Source organism: Larus michahellis, chromosome 31 (assembly GCF_964199755.1).
Source record: "Larus michahellis chromosome 31, bLarMic1.1, whole genome shotgun sequence".
Lineage (NCBI taxonomy): Eukaryota > Metazoa > Chordata > Aves > Charadriiformes > Laridae > Larus > Larus michahellis.
Window position 1 is genome coordinate 312,358 of NC_133926.1, and position 17,038 is coordinate 329,395.

Consider the following 17,038-nt stretch of genomic DNA (forward strand, 5'->3'; position numbering starts at 1 on the left):
ACGTCCAGGCCCCCTCCCGCCTCCTCCAGTGCCCGGGGAGGACCCAGGCGTCCGGGAGCATCCCCCCCACCCCGCAAAAAAAAGAGGGCCCCCCCAGCCCCCCTTGGGGCGGCCGCAAGGATGGGGAGGGGGCGTTCGGCTACGCTCGGGTGTTTCCGCCAGGGATCGGAAAGGTCCGATGGCGGCCGAAGGGTGTTCGGGTCTTTCCGTATCCGCTCGGGGCGGCGGCGGAAACGGCCGAAAGCGGCTTCGGGTCTTTCCGCCGCCGAGCGGCGTCGGGTGATTCCGGAACCACCCGAAGGCTCCGAGACGAACCCATCCGGAAAGAGCCGAAGCGGAGCGGGAGGCGTGGTCGGGTGTTTCCGGCGCGGCGGCGGAAATGGCCGAGGGCCGGCGGTGGCGGCCATGTTGGGAGCCGCTGGGTGCTGAAGAGGCGCGAGTGTGAGGCGGCGGCGGCCGGGCCCGGCGGACTCGCCGCCCCGCTCCCCCCCTTCTCCTCTCCCGTCCCCCCCCTCCCCAGCCTCCCCCATGCCGCTGGCCTGGCCTCCCCCCGCTCCCTGAGCGCGGCCCGGGGTTCCCTCTCCCCCACCTCCCCCCTCCCCGCACACCGCGGCTTCCCCCTATCGCGATAGTCGGCGGCGGTGGGGGGGGGGCCGCCATGTCGAGCAGCGGTCGCAGCCCTCTGCCTACCCTTAACGAGAGAGACGCGGAACAGGTAGGGCCGGCGACGGGGAGGGTCTCTGTGAGGGGAAGTGGGGGGGGCGTTGTCTGAGGGGTGTCCGGCCCCTCCGTGAGGGGGTCTGGGGCCGTTTTCTGAGGGGGAAAAGAGGGTCTGGGGCCGGTTTGTGAGGGGAAAAGGGTGGTCTGAGGGGGACGGGGGTCGGTTTGCGAGGGGAAAAGGGGGTTCTAGGGTCGGTTTGTGAGGGGAAAAGGAGGTTGAGGGGGTCTGGGGTCGGTTTCCGAGGGGAAAAGGGGCATCTGAGGGGGACGGGGGCCCTTTTTGTGAGGGGAAAGGGGGGTCTGAGGGGATCTGGGGTCGGTCTGCGAGGGGAAAAGGGGCTCTGGGGATGGTTTGTGAGGGGGGAAAAGGGTCTGAGGGGGGACCTGGGGAATTTTGTGAGGTAAAAAGGGTGCCTGAGGGGCCCTGGACTCTTTTGTGAGGGGGGGAAAAGGGGATCTGCAAGGATTAGAAGTGAGTCTGAGGGGATCCTGAGCCTTTTTGTGAGGGGAAAGGGGGGCTCTGAGGGGGTCCTGGGCCCCTGCACAAGAAGAAAAGGGGGCCTGGGGTCGTTTTTGAGGACAAATGGGGGGGTCTGAAGGGATTGGGGGCTGTTTTGTGAAGGGAAAGGGGGATCTGAGGGTTTTTCCATGAGGGGAAAAAAGAGGGTCTAAGGGGGTCCTGTGCCCCCCAACCCTTCTGCAAGGGGGTCCGGGGGGGCCCAACTCCTCTCACAGATCCCCCACCCGAAGTATCCCAAGGCCTCCCATGGCCCAGACCCCCATGTGGGGTGGGGAGACCTGAGCCAGGCTCCCCCCTCAGGGGCTGGATCCAGCTCCTCCATGGGACCTGGTGTGGGGAGGGGGGCTCCTGGGCTGGAACCCCCCCAGAGGCGTCTGGGGTTCCACTTTAGGGGGTTCCTGAGAGGCACCAGGGTTCTCCCACCCCAAAGGTTGGGGTGAAGGGGGTCAGGGCTTGCACCCCAAAGGAGGGGAGGCAGGTAGGGGGGTGTCACCCCCCCACATTGGCTCCTCGGGGGTCTGGTATCTGCTGGGGGGTGCGAGGTTTGGGGTGTCGTTGTCGTGTCGTCGTCCCCCCCCATCTCAGTGGCTGCGCGGACTGGGTGTGGGGGCGTGAGCCCACCCCCTTCCCTGCTGAGGCCCCCCCACCCTACGGGGAGGGGGGGTTGTGGGGGCGGCATCGCTGCCACAGGCTGGGCGCCCTCCATGGGGGTTTGTGGGGGGGGGGAATGGGACTGTGAGGTGTGTATCCCCCTCAAATTATGGGGGTGCCCACTTCTGTGATGGGGGCCAGCCTCCCCCCAAGATATGGCGAGGTTGGGGGTTCACCCTTTGTGTCTGCTTGGGGGGGAAGATGAGGCCCAGACCCCTCTGGGGGGCATCTGGAATGGGGATCCCCCATTTTGGGGTGTAGGTTTGGGGGGGCTCTTGAGGTCCCCCCCAGCTCCATTCATCTTGTGCTGACAGGGGACCCCACTTATGGCTCATCCCTTTTGGGGGGGCCCTGGGGGTACCTCGGCTTCCCCAGCTGCATGGCAGCCCCACTTTGGCTGGTATTTTAGGGGACTTCCCACTTTCTGCAATGGAGGGACCCCCAAGTGATGGGGAGGGACCCCAGTGGGATGCGGCCTGGGGTGGGAGGGCCACAAGTGGCTTCATCTCTGTGTCCCCAACACCGAGGACAAGGGGATGCCACCTGCTCTCCATCCGTCACCGTGGCGTCGGGCACCCCCTCCTCATTTTGGGTCGTTTTCCTCTATTTTTCCACTGTTATGTAACACCAGAGAAAAATTATTCCTGGCTGGGAAGATTTGGGGAGGGGGCGGCAGAGAGTTGGGGGGGCTGCTGTGTCTCCCGCTAAACTGACATCCGAAATCGGGGTGCCTTTTTCTTCCCCCTTCCCCCCCAGTTTCACCATCACGTGGAGCCCGAGCTGGCATGGTTTTATATATACATATATAAAAAAAAAAAAATTCTCAAAAATAACTAAATTTGGCTGACATTTCAGCGCCGCCGCACCAAAGCTGTTTCACCATCTCCTGTCGGCTGCCGAGGCGGGGCTGGGGGGGGGGGCGCACACACATCACCCGCCTGCCGCAGGTAGGCCCGGCATGGCCCCGGTTACCGGTTACACCGTTACCAGTTACGCCGTAGCCGCTTGCTGCCGGTTCTGTGACCGTGACACGGTTGGCTGATGGTGGCATCGGCACCGCCACGGCCTCTTCGCGCCAGGATCTTTAGACCTGACCTAGTGACATCACCCCCCGGACCTAGTGACATCACCCCCCCGGACCCGGTGACATCATCCCTGCTGCCATTCTGGTGGCGATTCCCAGCGGTTTGGCTCTCACGGCAGCTGGCGAGCGATGCAGGGCCCTCCTACCCCACTGTGTCTTGATTTTTCCCTTTTCTGCCCTATTCTTGCACCCCTGGTGCTTCAGGTGTTCCCCAAAACTGAAGCTCGAGGCTGCAAACTCCCCCCCCCCCCGCGAAGCTCTCGCGGCACGGCTGAGCCGGTGTCAGCCCCAACCGGTCGAGCCGGTCTGGCGTTCCCGGCGCTCCTTGGGGAGTTCAACTCTCGGCGAGAGCTTCCGCCGGCCGCCGGCACCACCCCGCACCGAGCCAGCCATCGGTGTCGCTGGCACCCACCGCCACGAGCTTGAGCTGGTTTGGGGTCGCCGAGCGTGAGTCCCCGCTGCCATGCTGGGTTCGGGGTGGGGGAAACTGAGGCACGAGGGGTTTTGGCAGCCAAGGGAGGAGGTTTAGAGCTGAGCTCAGGGGCCTGTTTAATTAGTGAGAGTTTGGTTAACGAGCTTCAAGCCCGGCACCGCTCTTTGTAGCCGCGGGGGGATGCCGAGGGCCGAGTCCTTCACTGCTGTGCCAAAACCGGGAGCGCTGAGGCGGCCACCCACATCCCTGTGAGGTCCCGGTGAGGGGGACAGTGACGATCTCCGACATTTCGGCACTGGCAGAGCCCGGAGCCGGCAGTGCTTTCGGCAAGCCTCACCGGGGCCCGGCGCAGCTGCCACCGCTCTCCTGGCACGACCTTTGCGGGGGGGGGGGGGGGGGGCGGGGGGTGGTGTTGGAGGGGAGCCGCCAGCACCGGGGGAGGTTTGCCGGCCACTCCGGCCTCGCCGATAAGAGGTGCCGGAGAAATGCCAGGCACGCTGGCCACTTGCCGGCATCGCCGTGGTCCCCCACATTTGTTTTTTGGTGGTGGTGGGGGGAGTGATCCGGTGTCGGTGCCGCTGCACGCCTCAAAACCCCGAATTAATTCCCCGGCAGCATGGCCAGATGGTGAAGCACGTTCCCCGCCCCGTTGCCACGGCAGTTTTTTGGCAGAAAAAAACCCTTTTTTTCTTCACTTTTCCCCATCGTCCTCCCAGCAAAGCGCCGGATTTTGGGGGAGGGGATGGATCCGGCCCCCCCCCCCCCCCATATCCCCTTCCTCCCCAGGTCCCCAAAACCACTGCTTTTTCCCCAGAATCTGGGGGCTTGGTGCCTCGCACCCGGTTGCGCCATCGTCGGCTGAGCAACACCGAAAACTCTTCCCCCCCCCATCCCCCCCCCAACCTCGCTTCCGGTGGTGGTTTCCTTCCCACGGGGAGGGGCACCCCAAGAGCGTGACCCCCATGAAACCCCACTGGGGCTTTGGTGGGGGCTGTGGTGGCTCCGAATCCCCGAGGGTGTGGGGCGGGGGGTTTGGCTCGGCTCCGCCGCCTGCTCACGCGCGCCCGTTATCTCCGGTGTCACCGGAGCGGTGACAGCGCAGCGGGGGGGGGTGACACCACCCGGCGCGGGCATGTCGCTCCCCATAAGGGAGCACCCCTAAAGTGTCCCAAAAGCTGGGGTGACCCTGGGTGTGTGTGGGGGGGCTTTTGGGGTGCAGTATGGGGGGGTTTGAGGTTGGTGGCATTTTGGGGGGCACCCCAGGGCCTTCCCTGTTTTGGCTGTGGGGTGAACCCAGGCATCCGGGTTGCCTGTTTTGGGGTAAAATCACAACATTTGGGCCCCCTATTTCTGGGAGGGGATTGGGGAGGGGACAAACATGTCCCCGTCCCCTCCCAGGGAGGGGGTGACACTGTGCTGGCCCTGTGTGTGTGCGTGTCCCCTCCCAGCCCAGCCCGAAACCACGGCGCTTGCGTCAGGTATCGGGGGCGGCTCCTGGCCTGCCCGGGGCGCGGCACAGCGCCGTACGGCAACGGCGTTCCCGGACTTTGCTCCTGGCTTTGCCGAGAGCCTTCGGACCCCCCCTGGGAATTCCTGGGGGGGGCGACAGGTCAGGATAGGGGGACATTGAGCCGATTGTCCCCTTCGTGTCCCTGCAGCCGGGTCCTGCGGAGGGGAAGGGCGGCGGGAAGGCCAACATGCTGCGGGGCCGGAATTCGGCCACCTCCGCTGACGAGCAGCCCCACATCGGCAACTACCGCCTGCTGAAAACCATCGGCAAGGGCAACTTCGCCAAGGTCAAGCTGGCCCGGCACGTCCTGACCGGCAAGGAGGTGAGTGCCACCGCGGCGCGGGGATCGTCCTCGTCCTGTGGGTGCCACCACCGTGTGGGGGCAGGTTCCAGATCCTTGCCCTGTGGGTGCCACCACGGTGTGGGGACAGCTCTGGGTCCTGGTTGTTGCCCTGTGGCTGCCACCGTGGCACGGGGATGGTCCTTGTCCTGTGGGTGCCACCGCAGCGTGGGGACAGGTTCCAAGTCCTCAGCCTGTGGGTGCCACCGTGGGGATTGGCTCGTGGCCCTCGTCTGGTGGGTGCCACCGTGGTGCGGGGGCAGTTCTGAGCTCCCAGTTGTTGTCCCATGAGTGCCACCATGGCGTGGGGACAGGTTCCAGGTCCTCACCCTGGGGGTGCCACCGTGGGAACGGGCTTGTGGTCCTCACCCTGGGGGTGCCACCATGGGGATGGGCTCGTGGTCCTCATCTGGTGAGTGCCACCCCAGCGTGGGGACAGCTCTGGGTCCCGCTCCTCATCAGTGAGTGCCATGGTGTGGACAGGCTCTTGGTCCTCATTCCCATAATCTGGGGACGGGCTCCTGGTACCCCCACGAGTGCCACCACAGTGTGGGGACACACTCCTGGTTCTCACCCTGTGAGTGCCACTGTGGCACGGGGATGGACGTGAGCTCCTGGTCCTTGCCCTGGGACTGTCACTGGGAGTGCCACCACGGTGCAGGGACAGGTTCCTGGTCCTCGCCTAATGAGTGCCACCACGGCACGGGGACAGCCCTGGGGATCGTCCCTTCCCCTTGCCCTTCACCCTGTGAATGCCATCATGGTGCAGGCACAGCCCCGTCCCCCTGCCCCTCACCTCATGAGTGCCATTGCGGTGTGGGGACAGCTCTAGGGACAGTCCTATCCCCCTGTTCCTCACCTCACGAGTGCCACCACGCTGTGAGGACAGCCTGGGGGATGGACAACCCCTCACCCTGCAGGTGACACTGTGTTGTGGGGACAGTCCTGGGGATGGTCCCATCCCCTTTTCCATCACCCTGTGAATGCCACCACGGGGTGGGGACAATCTGTCCCCCTGTCCCTCTCCCTGCAAGTGCCACTGCAGTGTGGGGACAGTCCTGGGGACATTCCCTGATCCCCCTCTCCGCGCCCCCCCATCCAGGTTGCCGTGAAAATCATTGACAAGACGCAGCTCAACTCCTCCAGCCTGCAGAAGGTGAGGGCGGGTTGGGGTCCCCCGGGGCGGGGGGGGGCGGGGGGTGTAGCAGCTGCTTTTGTGGGGGACACACGGGGGTCTGTGGCATCTCACGCTCCCCCCCGCTTCCTCACAGCTCTTCCGGGAAGTGCGAATAATGAAGGTCTTGAACCACCCCAACATAGGTGAGCCCCCTGGCATGCCCCCAGGCTGCATGCTGTGACTCCTGTGCCCCTTTTTCCCACCCCTTGGCGGGGGGGGGGGGGGCGTCCCCCACCTCGGGGGGGGTCCTAGAGGGTGGCCCCCACCCTGCTCCCCACCTCCAGCCCCACTTTGCCCCCTTTGCAGTGAAGCTCTTCGAGGTGATCGAGACAGAGAAGACGCTTTACCTTGTCATGGAGTACGCCAGCGGGGGTGAGCAGCAGGCAGAGGGGGGGGACACAGCAGGCAGGGAGCAGGCAGGGCTGCCTCTCACCCCTGCCTTCTGTATTTTCTTGCCCCCTAGGTGAGGTTTTCGACTACCTGGTGGCCCACGGGCGCATGAAGGAGAAGGAGGCCCGGGCGAAGTTTCGACAGGTCGGGGGGACGCTGGTGTGACATGCCCTGTGTGACACTTCCCTGTGTCCCCAGGGGGCTGGGGGGGATGGCCCTGTGCCCCTCCCTACCCCGGAGTGGGGCACCCCCCTGACACCCCCCTCTCCTGCAGATAGTGTCGGCCGTGCAGTACTGCCACCAGAAGTTCATTGTCCACAGGGACTTGAAGGTGAGGAGCCCCCGCCTTGCACCCGCTGACGTCCCCCGGGACCCCTGCCAGCACCCCAGGGGGCTCCCCAGGTCTTCCCCCGCCACCCTCTTGACCCCGGGGCAGCAACTGGATATCCCTGGGACCCCCCAGGGCAGCACCCAGACACCCCTGAATCCTCTGGGAGGGTGCAAGGGCCCCTGGGGCAGCACCCTGGGACCCCCAGAGCAGAAGGTGGGTGTCCCTGAACCTCCTGGGAGGTGCCAGGACCACCAGGGCAGCATCCAGATACCCCTGAACCCCGTGGGAGAGTGCAAGGACCCCCAGGGTGGCACCTGGACACCCCTGGGACCCCCCAGGACAGCACCAGATACCTCCAGACCCCCCCCTCTGGCTGCACCCACATACCCCCAATCCCCCCAGCAGAGCACCCAGACACCCCTAAACCCCCTCGGGGCGCTCTCCCTCCCCTGGGACAGGCGGAAAACCTACTGCTGGACGCCGACATGAACATCAAAATCGCCGATTTTGGCTTCAGCAACGAATTCACCTTCGGGAACAAACTGGACACGTTTTGTGGGTCCCCCCCCTACGCCGCCCCCGAACTCTTCCAGGGGAAGAAATACGACGGCCCCGAAGTTGACGTCTGGAGTTTGGGCGTCATCCTCTACACCCTGGTCAGCGGTTCCTTGCCCTTCGATGGGCAAAATCTTAAGGTAATGCCTCATTTTGGGGGGGCTGGGGGGGCCCTGAAGGGGTTGCAGTGTCCTGATTGGGGGTGTCTCGCCTCAGGAGTTGCGGGAGCGGGTGCTGCGGGGCAAGTACCGGATCCCCTTCTACATGTCCACCGACTGCGAGAACTTGCTGAAGAAGTTTCTCATCCTTAATCCTACCAAAAGGGGCACCTTGGAGGTGAGGGAGGATGGGGGCGGCGCGGAAGACCCACAGCAGCACCCCCCTGAGGGGTCCTGGACACCCATGGGACCACACAGGGACCCCCAATAATGTGTTGGGCACCTCAGGCACCCCTTGAGCCCCCCTGGTGTGGTCCTGGGCACCCCTGGGATGCTCAGGTGTGGTCCTGGGCATCCCCAGCATGATCCTGGACACCCATGGGACCACACAGGGACCCCCAATATTGTCCTGGGCACCTCAGGCACCCCTTGAGTACCACCAGCGGTGGTCCTGAGCACCTTCAGTGTGATCCTGGCCGCCCATAGGATTCTCTAGGACTCCTCAACGTGGTCCTAGACAACCCCAAGAGCACCCTAAGACCTCCAGCGTAGTCCTGGGTGCCCCAAGAGCCCCCGGGCACCCCCAGCACGGTATTGAGCACTCTCAAGACCCCTGGGCACCACCAGCATGGTCTTGGGAACCCCCAAAATGGTCCTGGACACACGTGGGACCACCTAGGGACCCCCAGTATTGTCCTGGGTGCCTTGGGCACCCCTTGAGCACCCCTGGCGTGGTCCTGGGAGCCCCCCAAGACCCCGTGAGCACCCCCAGTGTGCTCCTGGGTGCCCCCAGGAACCCCCAATGTAGTCCTGGGCACCCCTGGGACGCCCAGCGTGGTTCCAGGCACCTTGACACCCCCAGTGTGGTCCTGGGTCCCCCTGAGCACTCCCAGCATGGTCTTGGGGATCCCTCAGGACCCCACAGTGTGGTCGTGGGACCCCCCAGGAGCCCCTGGGCACCCCCTGCATGATCCTAGGGGTACCCAGACCCCCGCAGCATGGTCCTGGGCACCCCCAAGAGCACCCCAGGACCTTCTGGTCACCCCCGGTGTGGTCCTGGAACCCCCAACGTGGTCCTGGGCACCCTGGGACCCCCCGCAGTCACCCCTGGCCATGCCCTGAGTCCCCCAGTCTCCCCCCCTGCACAGCACCAGGGACATCTGGAGCCTCCTGCCCCTCCCCCAGGACCCCAGAGGTGACCCCAGGAAGTCCCCAGACACCCCCCAAGGCCCACTTTGATGTTGTTGTTGTGTGTGTCCCCCCCAGCAAATCATGAAGGACCGCTGGATGAACGTGGGCCACGAGGATGACGAGCTGAAGCCCTACATGGAGCCCGTGCCAGACTACAAGGACCCTCGGAGGACAGGTAGGACCACCCCCCCCTTCCCCGGACACCTGGGTCCCCTTTCTTGGGGGGTGGGGGCCCCCCGGATGCCTGGGGTCCCCTGCTGAGGCCTGTCCCCCCGCCACCTCCCCCAGAGCTGATGGTGTCCATGGGGTACACGCGGGAGGAGATCCAGGAGTCGCTGGTGGGGCAGAAGTACAACGAGGTGATGGCGACCTACCTGCTGCTGGACCACAAGAGCTCAGAGGTGCGGGGACGTCAGGGGACATGGGGTGACACTGAGGGACGCTGGGGACGACACAGGGGTGTAGGGGAGTGCAGGGGACGTGTGGAGAATGGGGAGAGGTGAGGTGACGCAGGGGAGGGGAGATGTGAGGACACAGGTGGGACAGGGAGTATGGAGGGGGTGAGGGGACCATGAGGGAGTCATGGGTACAATAAGGTGACGTGGGGACTCCAGGAGACATGGACATGTGATGGACAATATGCAGCAACATGGGAACAACAAGGGGACACGAGGAAGGACATAGGTATGACAGGGAACGTGGACAATATGCAGGGACATGGGGACAATGAGGGCACATTGAGAGGGTCACGGGGACATGGTGATGTGAAGGTATGGAGAATATGAGGGAACAAGGGGACATTAGCATGGGGGACGTGGATATGACAGGGGACGTGGGGACAATGAGAGGACATGGAGAGGGTCACGGGGACATGTATGACATGGGACATGGGGACAGCGAGGTGGCATGGGGATGTAAGGAGGCACGGATACGTGATGGACCATGGAGATACGAGGGGACATAGGGACAGTGAGAGGTTATGTGAGGGTCATGGAGGGCTTGGGGACAAGGGGACAGGTGTGATGGAGCATGGAGGGTATGAGGGGACACAGGGGTCACAGAGCACGTGGGTATGACGGAGAACGTGGAGGGGGATGAGGGGACAAGGGGACACGAGGAACAGGGATATGGGTATGACAGGGAACACAGGGAGGAGATGAGGGGACAATGGGGACAACGAAGGGGCGTATGGACGGGGTGGGCCACTGGGGGGAGCACAGGGAGGGACACGGGGGACGCCGTCCTCCCCAGCCATACCCTGAGCCCGTGCCAGCGCGTCCCCGTGCCATCACGTCCCCCCCGCCCCAGCTGTGCCTCATGCCACCGCATCCCCGTGACAGCGCGTCCCTGTCCCCAGCTGTGCCCCGTGCTGGCACGTCCCTGTCCCCAGCTGTGCCCTGTGCCAGCGCGTCCCTGTCCCCGCACGTCCCATCCACAACCCTGCCCTGTGGGTCCCTGTCCCCATGTCTGCGTGGTGTGTGTCCCCCCCGTGTCCCCTTGTGCCCCACACCAACGTGTCCCCCACACGTCCCCTCCGTGTCCCCAGCTGGAGGAGAGCCTGGCGCTGAAGCCGCGGGCGGCCCCCGACCTGGCCAACAGCTCGGGCCCCTCCCCGGCGCACAAGGTCCAGCGCAGCGTCTCCGCCAACCCCAAACGCCGCGTCAGCGACCAGGGTGAGCCCCCCCCCACAACACCTGGGTCCATCGGGGGGAGAGGGGGGGCAACAGTGGCAGGGGAGCCCAGACGCCTGGGTCCGTGGGGGACTCGGGGGGACCTGGTTGCCTGGGTCCCTGGGTGGGGGCCAAGGTGGGGCATATGGGTCCCGGGATGGAGGTTGGATGCCTGGGTCTATGGGTGGGGGTCAAAAGTGAGTCCCCAGACACCCGGGTCCCTGGGGGGGGGAACACACGCATAGCTGGGTCCCTCTGGGGCGGGAGCAGGGGGGCCCCGGATGCCTGGGTCTGTGCGTGGGGGGCTTGGTGGGGAGCTGGACGCATGGGTCCATGGGTGGGGGGGCCCTGGATGCCTGGGTCTGCGCGTGGGGGGCTCGGGGGGGGACCCAGACGCCTGGGTCACTGGGTGGGGGCCTGGGGGCACCCAGTCGCCTGGGTCCCTTGGGGGTGGGAGCCGGGGGGGAGGGATACCTGGGTCCCTTGGGAGCGGGAGTCCTGGGTTCCCATGGGGTGGGGGGATGAAGTGGGGCCTCCCATATACCTGGGAGCCACCTGGGTCCCCTTGGGACCCCCCCCTTACACCCCCCCATCCCACCCACCCCCCCAGCTGGCCTCTCCATCCCCACCTCGGCCTCCTACTCCAAGAAGACGCAGGCGGCCAACGCCGAGAACAAGCGAGGAGGAGGCGGGGAGGAAGAGGGGGGGCGGCGGGCAGGCAGCACCGCCAAGGTGCCCCCCAGCCCCCTGCCCGGCCTGGAGCGAGCCAAGGGCACCCCCTCGCCCTCCACGGTCAGCACGGGGTGGGGGGGCACCCATGCCTGGGTCCTCTGGGTGGGGGGCACCCATGCCTGGGTCCCCTGGGGGGTGGGAGCAGGGCAGCTCGGACACCTGGGTCCCCTGGTTTGGAGGGGCCGGGGGGGGCAAGGTCCTCCGGGGGTGCCGGGGGGTGGGAGAAGGGGGTCCCGGATGCCTGGGTCCCCGGGGGGTGGGAGAAGGGGGTCCCGGATGCCTGGGTCCCCTGGGGGGTGGAAGAAGGGGGTCCCGGATGCCTGGGTCCCCTGGGGGGTGGAAGAAGGGGGGCCCAGACGCCTGGGTCCCCTGGGGGTGCGGGGATGGGTGTCCTGGATGCCTGGGTCCCTTTAGGGTGGGAGCTGTTGGGGGGAGGGATCCCAAACTCCAGGGTGCCCTGGTTCCCATGGGACCCTGACAGAGGGTCCCCAGACACCTGGCCCCTCCATTTAGGGGTGCCCATGGGGTTCCTGGATGCCGGCCCCCCCCCGCCTTAGCACACCCCTGTGTCGTGCCCCCCACAGAACAGCGTCCTCTCCACTGGCACCACGCGGAGCCGTAACTCCCCGCTGCTGGACCGGGCCAGCCTGGGCCAGAGCTCCCTGCAGAACGGCAAGGACAGGTAGGGGACCCCCCCGACCCGCACCCCCCAAATCCCCCCCATGGTCCCCCCCCCCTTAATGCCCCCCGCGCCCCCCGCTTTTCTCTCCTAGCTGCCGACCCTCACCCGCCGCCCCCCCGGCCCCCGGGGCCCCCCCGCGGTCCCGGCAGCACCCGAAACCCGCCGCCACCACCCCCGCCGATGCCAACTGCGAGGCCCCCCGGCCCAGGCAAGGCCCGCCCCCCCCAAATCCTGGCGCGGGGCCCATGTCCTGGGGGGACCCCCGGGAGGGTTTTGGGGGGGGTCCCCATGTGCCTCTCCCTCCCCCTGCTGCAGCACCCCAGCATGTCCCTGGGGGTTGAGGGTGACTCGGGGTGCTGGTGTCCCCCTGCCTGGCACCCCACCTTGTCCCCAGGGACCAGGGAATATTCGGAGTGTCCCCTGTCCCCGGGACGTCCCCCAGAGCGGAGGCGGGGGGGGGATTCTGGGTGCTGTGGGGTGGTGGCAGGTCCCCAGGGTGCTGTTGGGTGCCCAGCAAGTCCCTGAGATGTGGCAGGATGCTGGTGGGTCCCCGTGGTGCTGTGGGGTGCCAGTGGGTCCCCAGGTCGTAGCAGGGTGCTGGCAGGTCCCCAAGGTGCCATGAGTTGCCACCAGTGTGTTCCCAGAGTGTCCCAGGGGCCGTGGGTGCCAGCAGGTCCCCCGGGTGCCACGAGTTACTACCAGCGTGTCCCCAGGGTGCGGTGGGGGATGCCGTGGGTGCCACCCCCTGCACCCTGACCCTCGTCCCCCGCTTTGTCCCTGCAGCGGGGTGCCCAGACGGGTGCTGGCAGCGTCCCCCTCGGCCTCCAACATCAGCCAGGGCCCCAGGGTGCTGTGGGGTGCCAGCGGGTGCCTGGGGTGTGAAGAGCTGCTGGTGGGTCCCCAGGGTGCTGTGGGGTGCCCTGGGGTGCCAGTGGGACACCAGCTGGTCCCCAGGGTGCTGTGGGGTGCCAGTGGGACACCAGTGGGTCCCTGGGGTGCTGCGGGTGCCAGCAGGTCCCCGGGGTGCTGTGAGTTACCACCGGCGTGTCCCCAGGGTGCAGCAGGGGGGGTGCCGGGGGTGTCTGGGCCACCGTGAGTTACCCTGACCCCTGTCCCCCTCTGTCCCCGCAGCGGGGTGCCCAGCCGGGTGCCGGCGGCGTCGCCCTCGGCCCACAACGTCAGCCAGGGCCCCGGGGAGCGGCCCAGCTTCCCGCGGGGGGTCTCCAGCCGCAGCACCTTCCACGCGGGGCAGCTGCGGCAGGCGCGGGACCAGGCCCCCCTGCCCTACGCGCTGCCCCCCGGCCTGCCCCCCGCCTCCCCCTCCGGCGCCAGCCAGGGCCGCCGCGGCCCCTCCGCCAGCCTCTTCAGCAAGTTCACCTCCAAGTTCGTCCGGAGGTGAGGAGGGGACCGTCACCGCGCTGTCCCCCTGTGTGTCGTTCCTCGGTGTGTGGCCCCTGGGCTGCCCCTGTGTATCCCCGGGGCTCCTCCGTGTCCCCTCTGTGTGTCCCCTTGTCCTTCCGGGGCTCCTCTGTGTCCCCTTCATGTCCCCTCTGTGTGTCCCCTCGTCCTTCCGGGGCTCCTCTGTGTCCCCTTGACCCCCCAGGGCTCCTCCATGTCCCCTCTCAGCATCCCAGGACTCTTCTTTGTCCCTCTGTGTGTCACCTTGTCCCCCAGGGCTCCTCCGTGTCCCCTCTGTGTGTCCCTTTGTCCCCTCGGGGCTCCTCTGTGTGTCCCCTTGTCCCCCTGGGGCTCCTCCATGTCCCCTCTCAGCATCCCAGGACTCTTCTTTGTGCCTCTGGGGCTCTTCCATATCCCTTCCATGTCCCTTCTTGTCCCCTGGGGGCTCCTCGGTGTGTCCCCTTGTCCCTCCAGGCTCCTTTATGTCCCCTGTGCTCCTCCGTGTCCCCTCTTTGTCCCCCCTGGAGCTCCCCTCTGTCCCTCCTGGTCTCCCACGTCGCCTCCTGTCACCCTGTGTCCCCTCAGGGCTCCTCCTGTCCCCAAGGTCCCCTGCCATCCCCTCAGGGACGTCCCCTCCTGTCCCTGTGTCGTCCCCCCCCCCCAACTCTGTGTGGTGCCGCAGAGCCGGGGGGGGGTGTCGGGGTGGGGGTACTGCTTTGCCCCAGACACCTGGGTCTTCTGGCTGACCCCATCCCCGCTTTGGGGGGTGGGAGGGGGGGGCTGGGGAGGGGGAGGGGACACCTGGGGTCCCCTAGGGGTGGGGGGGAGGGGGGTGGCTCTATCCCGGCCCCCTCCCCCCCCCCCAACGTCGCCCTTCTCTTCTGTTTGTCTTTGTAGAAATCTGTCTTTCAGGTTTGCCAGAAGGTAGGGCCGCGCCGGACGCCTGGGTCCCTGTCCCCTGCATGTGTCCCCCCCCAACCCCCAACCCGGGGAGAGCAGGTCCCGTCCCCCCACCCCCAAACCTCCCAACCCCAGCAAAACCTACCCCCCCCTCCCCACCCCCCCCCGACGTCGGCGCTGCACGGCCCCGCATGGCCCCCTCCCCGCTCGGCTGCGGCTGTCTGTCCGTCCGTCTGTGTGTGTGTGTGTCCCCCCCCCGTGTGTGTGTGTGTGTGTGTCTGTCCCCCTCCCTGTGCTGTCTGTGTCCCCCCCCCATTCCTGGACACCTGGGTCCCGTGGCAGGAGGTGGAGGGGCTGCCCCCCGCCCCCGCGCCCCCCCTCACTGATCTCTGCCCCTTCTTGTTTCTCGAGGAACCCGCACGAGCCCGAGAGCAAGGACCGGGTGGAGACGCTGAGGTGAGTGACACCCGTGGGCTCCCTGTGACACCCCCAGGGTCCCCGTGACACCCGTGGGCTCCCTGTGACACCCCCAGGGTCCCTGTGACACCCCCAGGGGCTCCCCAGGACCACTGCCTTGGCCCCCCCTGACACCCCCGGTGTCCCTGGGAACACCCGTGGGGTCCCTGTGACACCCTCAACGTCCGTGGGCTCCCCAGGATCCTCGTGACGCCCACAGCACCCCCGGGGTCTTCGTGACACCTGTGGGAGCCTCATGACACCCAGCACCTCCATGCTGGTCCTGGTGACATCCGTGGGGTCCCTGTGACAACCGGGCCCACCGTGCTGGTACTGGTGACATCCCTGGGACCCCGTCACCCCCAGGACCTCCATGCTGGTGACACCCATGGGCTCCCAGTGATGCCCAGGCCCACCACACTGCTGCTGGTGACATCCATGGGACCCTTGTCACACCCAGTGCCTCCGTGCTGGTCCTTGTGACATCCATGAGGTCCTTGGGACACCCAGGACCTCTGTGCTGGTCCTGGTGACATCCCCCTGCCCACCGTGCTGGCCCTGGTGGCATCCGTGGGACCCTGTCACACCCAGGCCCACAACGCTAATCCCGGTGACAACCGTGAGGTCCCCATGACACCCAGGCCTCACTGTGCTGCTCACGGTGACGTCCATGGGGTCTCTGTGACACCCAGGACCTCCATGCTGGTGGCATCCTTGGGACACCCAGGCCCTCCATGCCAGTCCTGGTGACATCCCTGGGACTCCTGTGACGCTCAGGACCTCCATGCTGGTCCTGGTGACATCCTTGGGACTCCTGTGACACTCAGGACCTCCATGAGGTCCCCATGCCACCCAGGACCTCCGTGTTTCTCCTGGTGCCATCCCCATGCCACCCAGGCCCACCACGTTTCTGATGCCACCCCCATGGTGACCCCGCTGTCCCCTCGTCCCTTCCTTTTAGACCGGCGGTAGGTCCGGAGAAGGACCCGCGGGAGGGCGGCGGCCGAGAAGCCAAACCCCGGTCCCTGCGTTTCACCTGGAGCATGAAGACGACGAGTTCCCTGGAACCCGGGGAGATGCTGCGCGAGATCCGGAAGGTTCTGGACGCCAACAGCTGCCGTTGCGAACCCCAGGAGCGGTTCGTGCTCCTCTGCGCCCACGGGGCCCCCGGCCACGACTCCTTCGTCCAGTGGGAGATGGAGGTTTGCAAACTCCCCCGTCTGTCCCTCAACGGCGTCCGCTTCAAACGCATCGCCGGCACCTCCATGGCCTTCAAGAACATCGCCTCCAAGGTGGCCAACGAGCTCAAGCTCTGAGAGGGGACACGTGGTGGCGCCGCCGCCCCCCCGGGGACACGCGCACGCTCGCCCGAGGCGGGGGACGATGCTCTGGATGGATGGGGATGGGGAGGGGAGGAGGCCCGGCGGCCCGAGGAGCTGCGGGGACGTTCCAGGTGGAGCTGGGACCTCGGGGTGTCCTCCACCGAGCTGGGACCCTCTGGGGACATCCTGCATGGAGCTGGGACCTCGGGATGTCCTGAATGGACCTGGGACCTTCTGGGGGACATCAGCGATGGACTTGGGGACATGGGGCCAGCCTGGGTGGCCCAGATCCACATGAGGACATCCTGGGTGGCCCAAAGACCTGTGGGGACATCCTCTATGGACATGGGGATGTCCTGGGTGCCCCGGGGCCTCATGAGGACGTGGGGGACATCCTGGATGGCCCAGGACCCTGTGGGGGACGTCCTCCATGGACATGGGGACATCCTGGATAGACCAGCCCCCCCCGGGGCCATCCGTGGTGGCCCAGGGACATCTGGTGACGTCCTCGATGGCCTTGGGGACCTGTGGGGACATCCTGGGTGTCCCCAGGGCCTCACAGGGACATCTCCGGTGGCCGCTGGGGACATTCCCGAGCCTTATGGGGGGGGGGGTGGGGTGGGGATGGGACAACCTGGGGACACTGGGGGGGGCACACAGAGGGGGATGGCCCGGAGCCTTACGGGGACACCCCGCCGTGGCCTTAGGGGCCTTGGGGACATCCTGATGTCACAGTCGTGTCCCACCCCACGCGCCCGCCCCCCCCCCCCCCCCCCCCCCCCCGGGTGGCCTTAGGAGCTTTGGGGACATTCTGACGT

General features: G+C 66.6%; 1 protein-coding gene across 5 annotated transcripts; it reads left to right on the forward strand.

Annotated features, from left to right (window-relative positions):
• The first annotated feature begins 365 nt into the window (after positions 1–365).
• On the forward strand, positions 366–16,352 carry MARK2 (microtubule affinity regulating kinase 2). Of its 5 annotated transcripts, XM_074568042.1 has the most exons (19): positions 366–715; positions 5,067–5,240; positions 6,361–6,414; positions 6,530–6,578; positions 6,742–6,807; positions 6,899–6,969; positions 7,100–7,156; positions 7,615–7,851; positions 7,928–8,047; positions 9,136–9,235; positions 9,349–9,461; positions 10,607–10,733; positions 11,341–11,522; positions 12,047–12,144; positions 12,236–12,352; positions 13,276–13,539; positions 14,440–14,466; positions 14,854–14,898; positions 15,860–16,352. In XM_074568042.1, the coding sequence occupies exons 1-19, from the start codon at positions 659–661 to the stop codon at positions 16,212–16,214; spliced, it is 2,313 nt and encodes a 770-aa protein (XP_074424143.1). In that variant the 5' UTR covers positions 366–658; the 3' UTR covers positions 16,215–16,352. The 5 variants fall into 5 exon arrangements, with proteins under 5 accessions (XP_074424143.1, XP_074424144.1, XP_074424145.1 ...); XM_074568043.1 differs by lacking the exon at positions 14,440–14,466; XM_074568044.1 differs by lacking the exon at positions 12,236–12,352 and having other exon boundaries at positions 367–715.
• Positions 16,353–17,038: the final 686 nt, after the last annotated feature.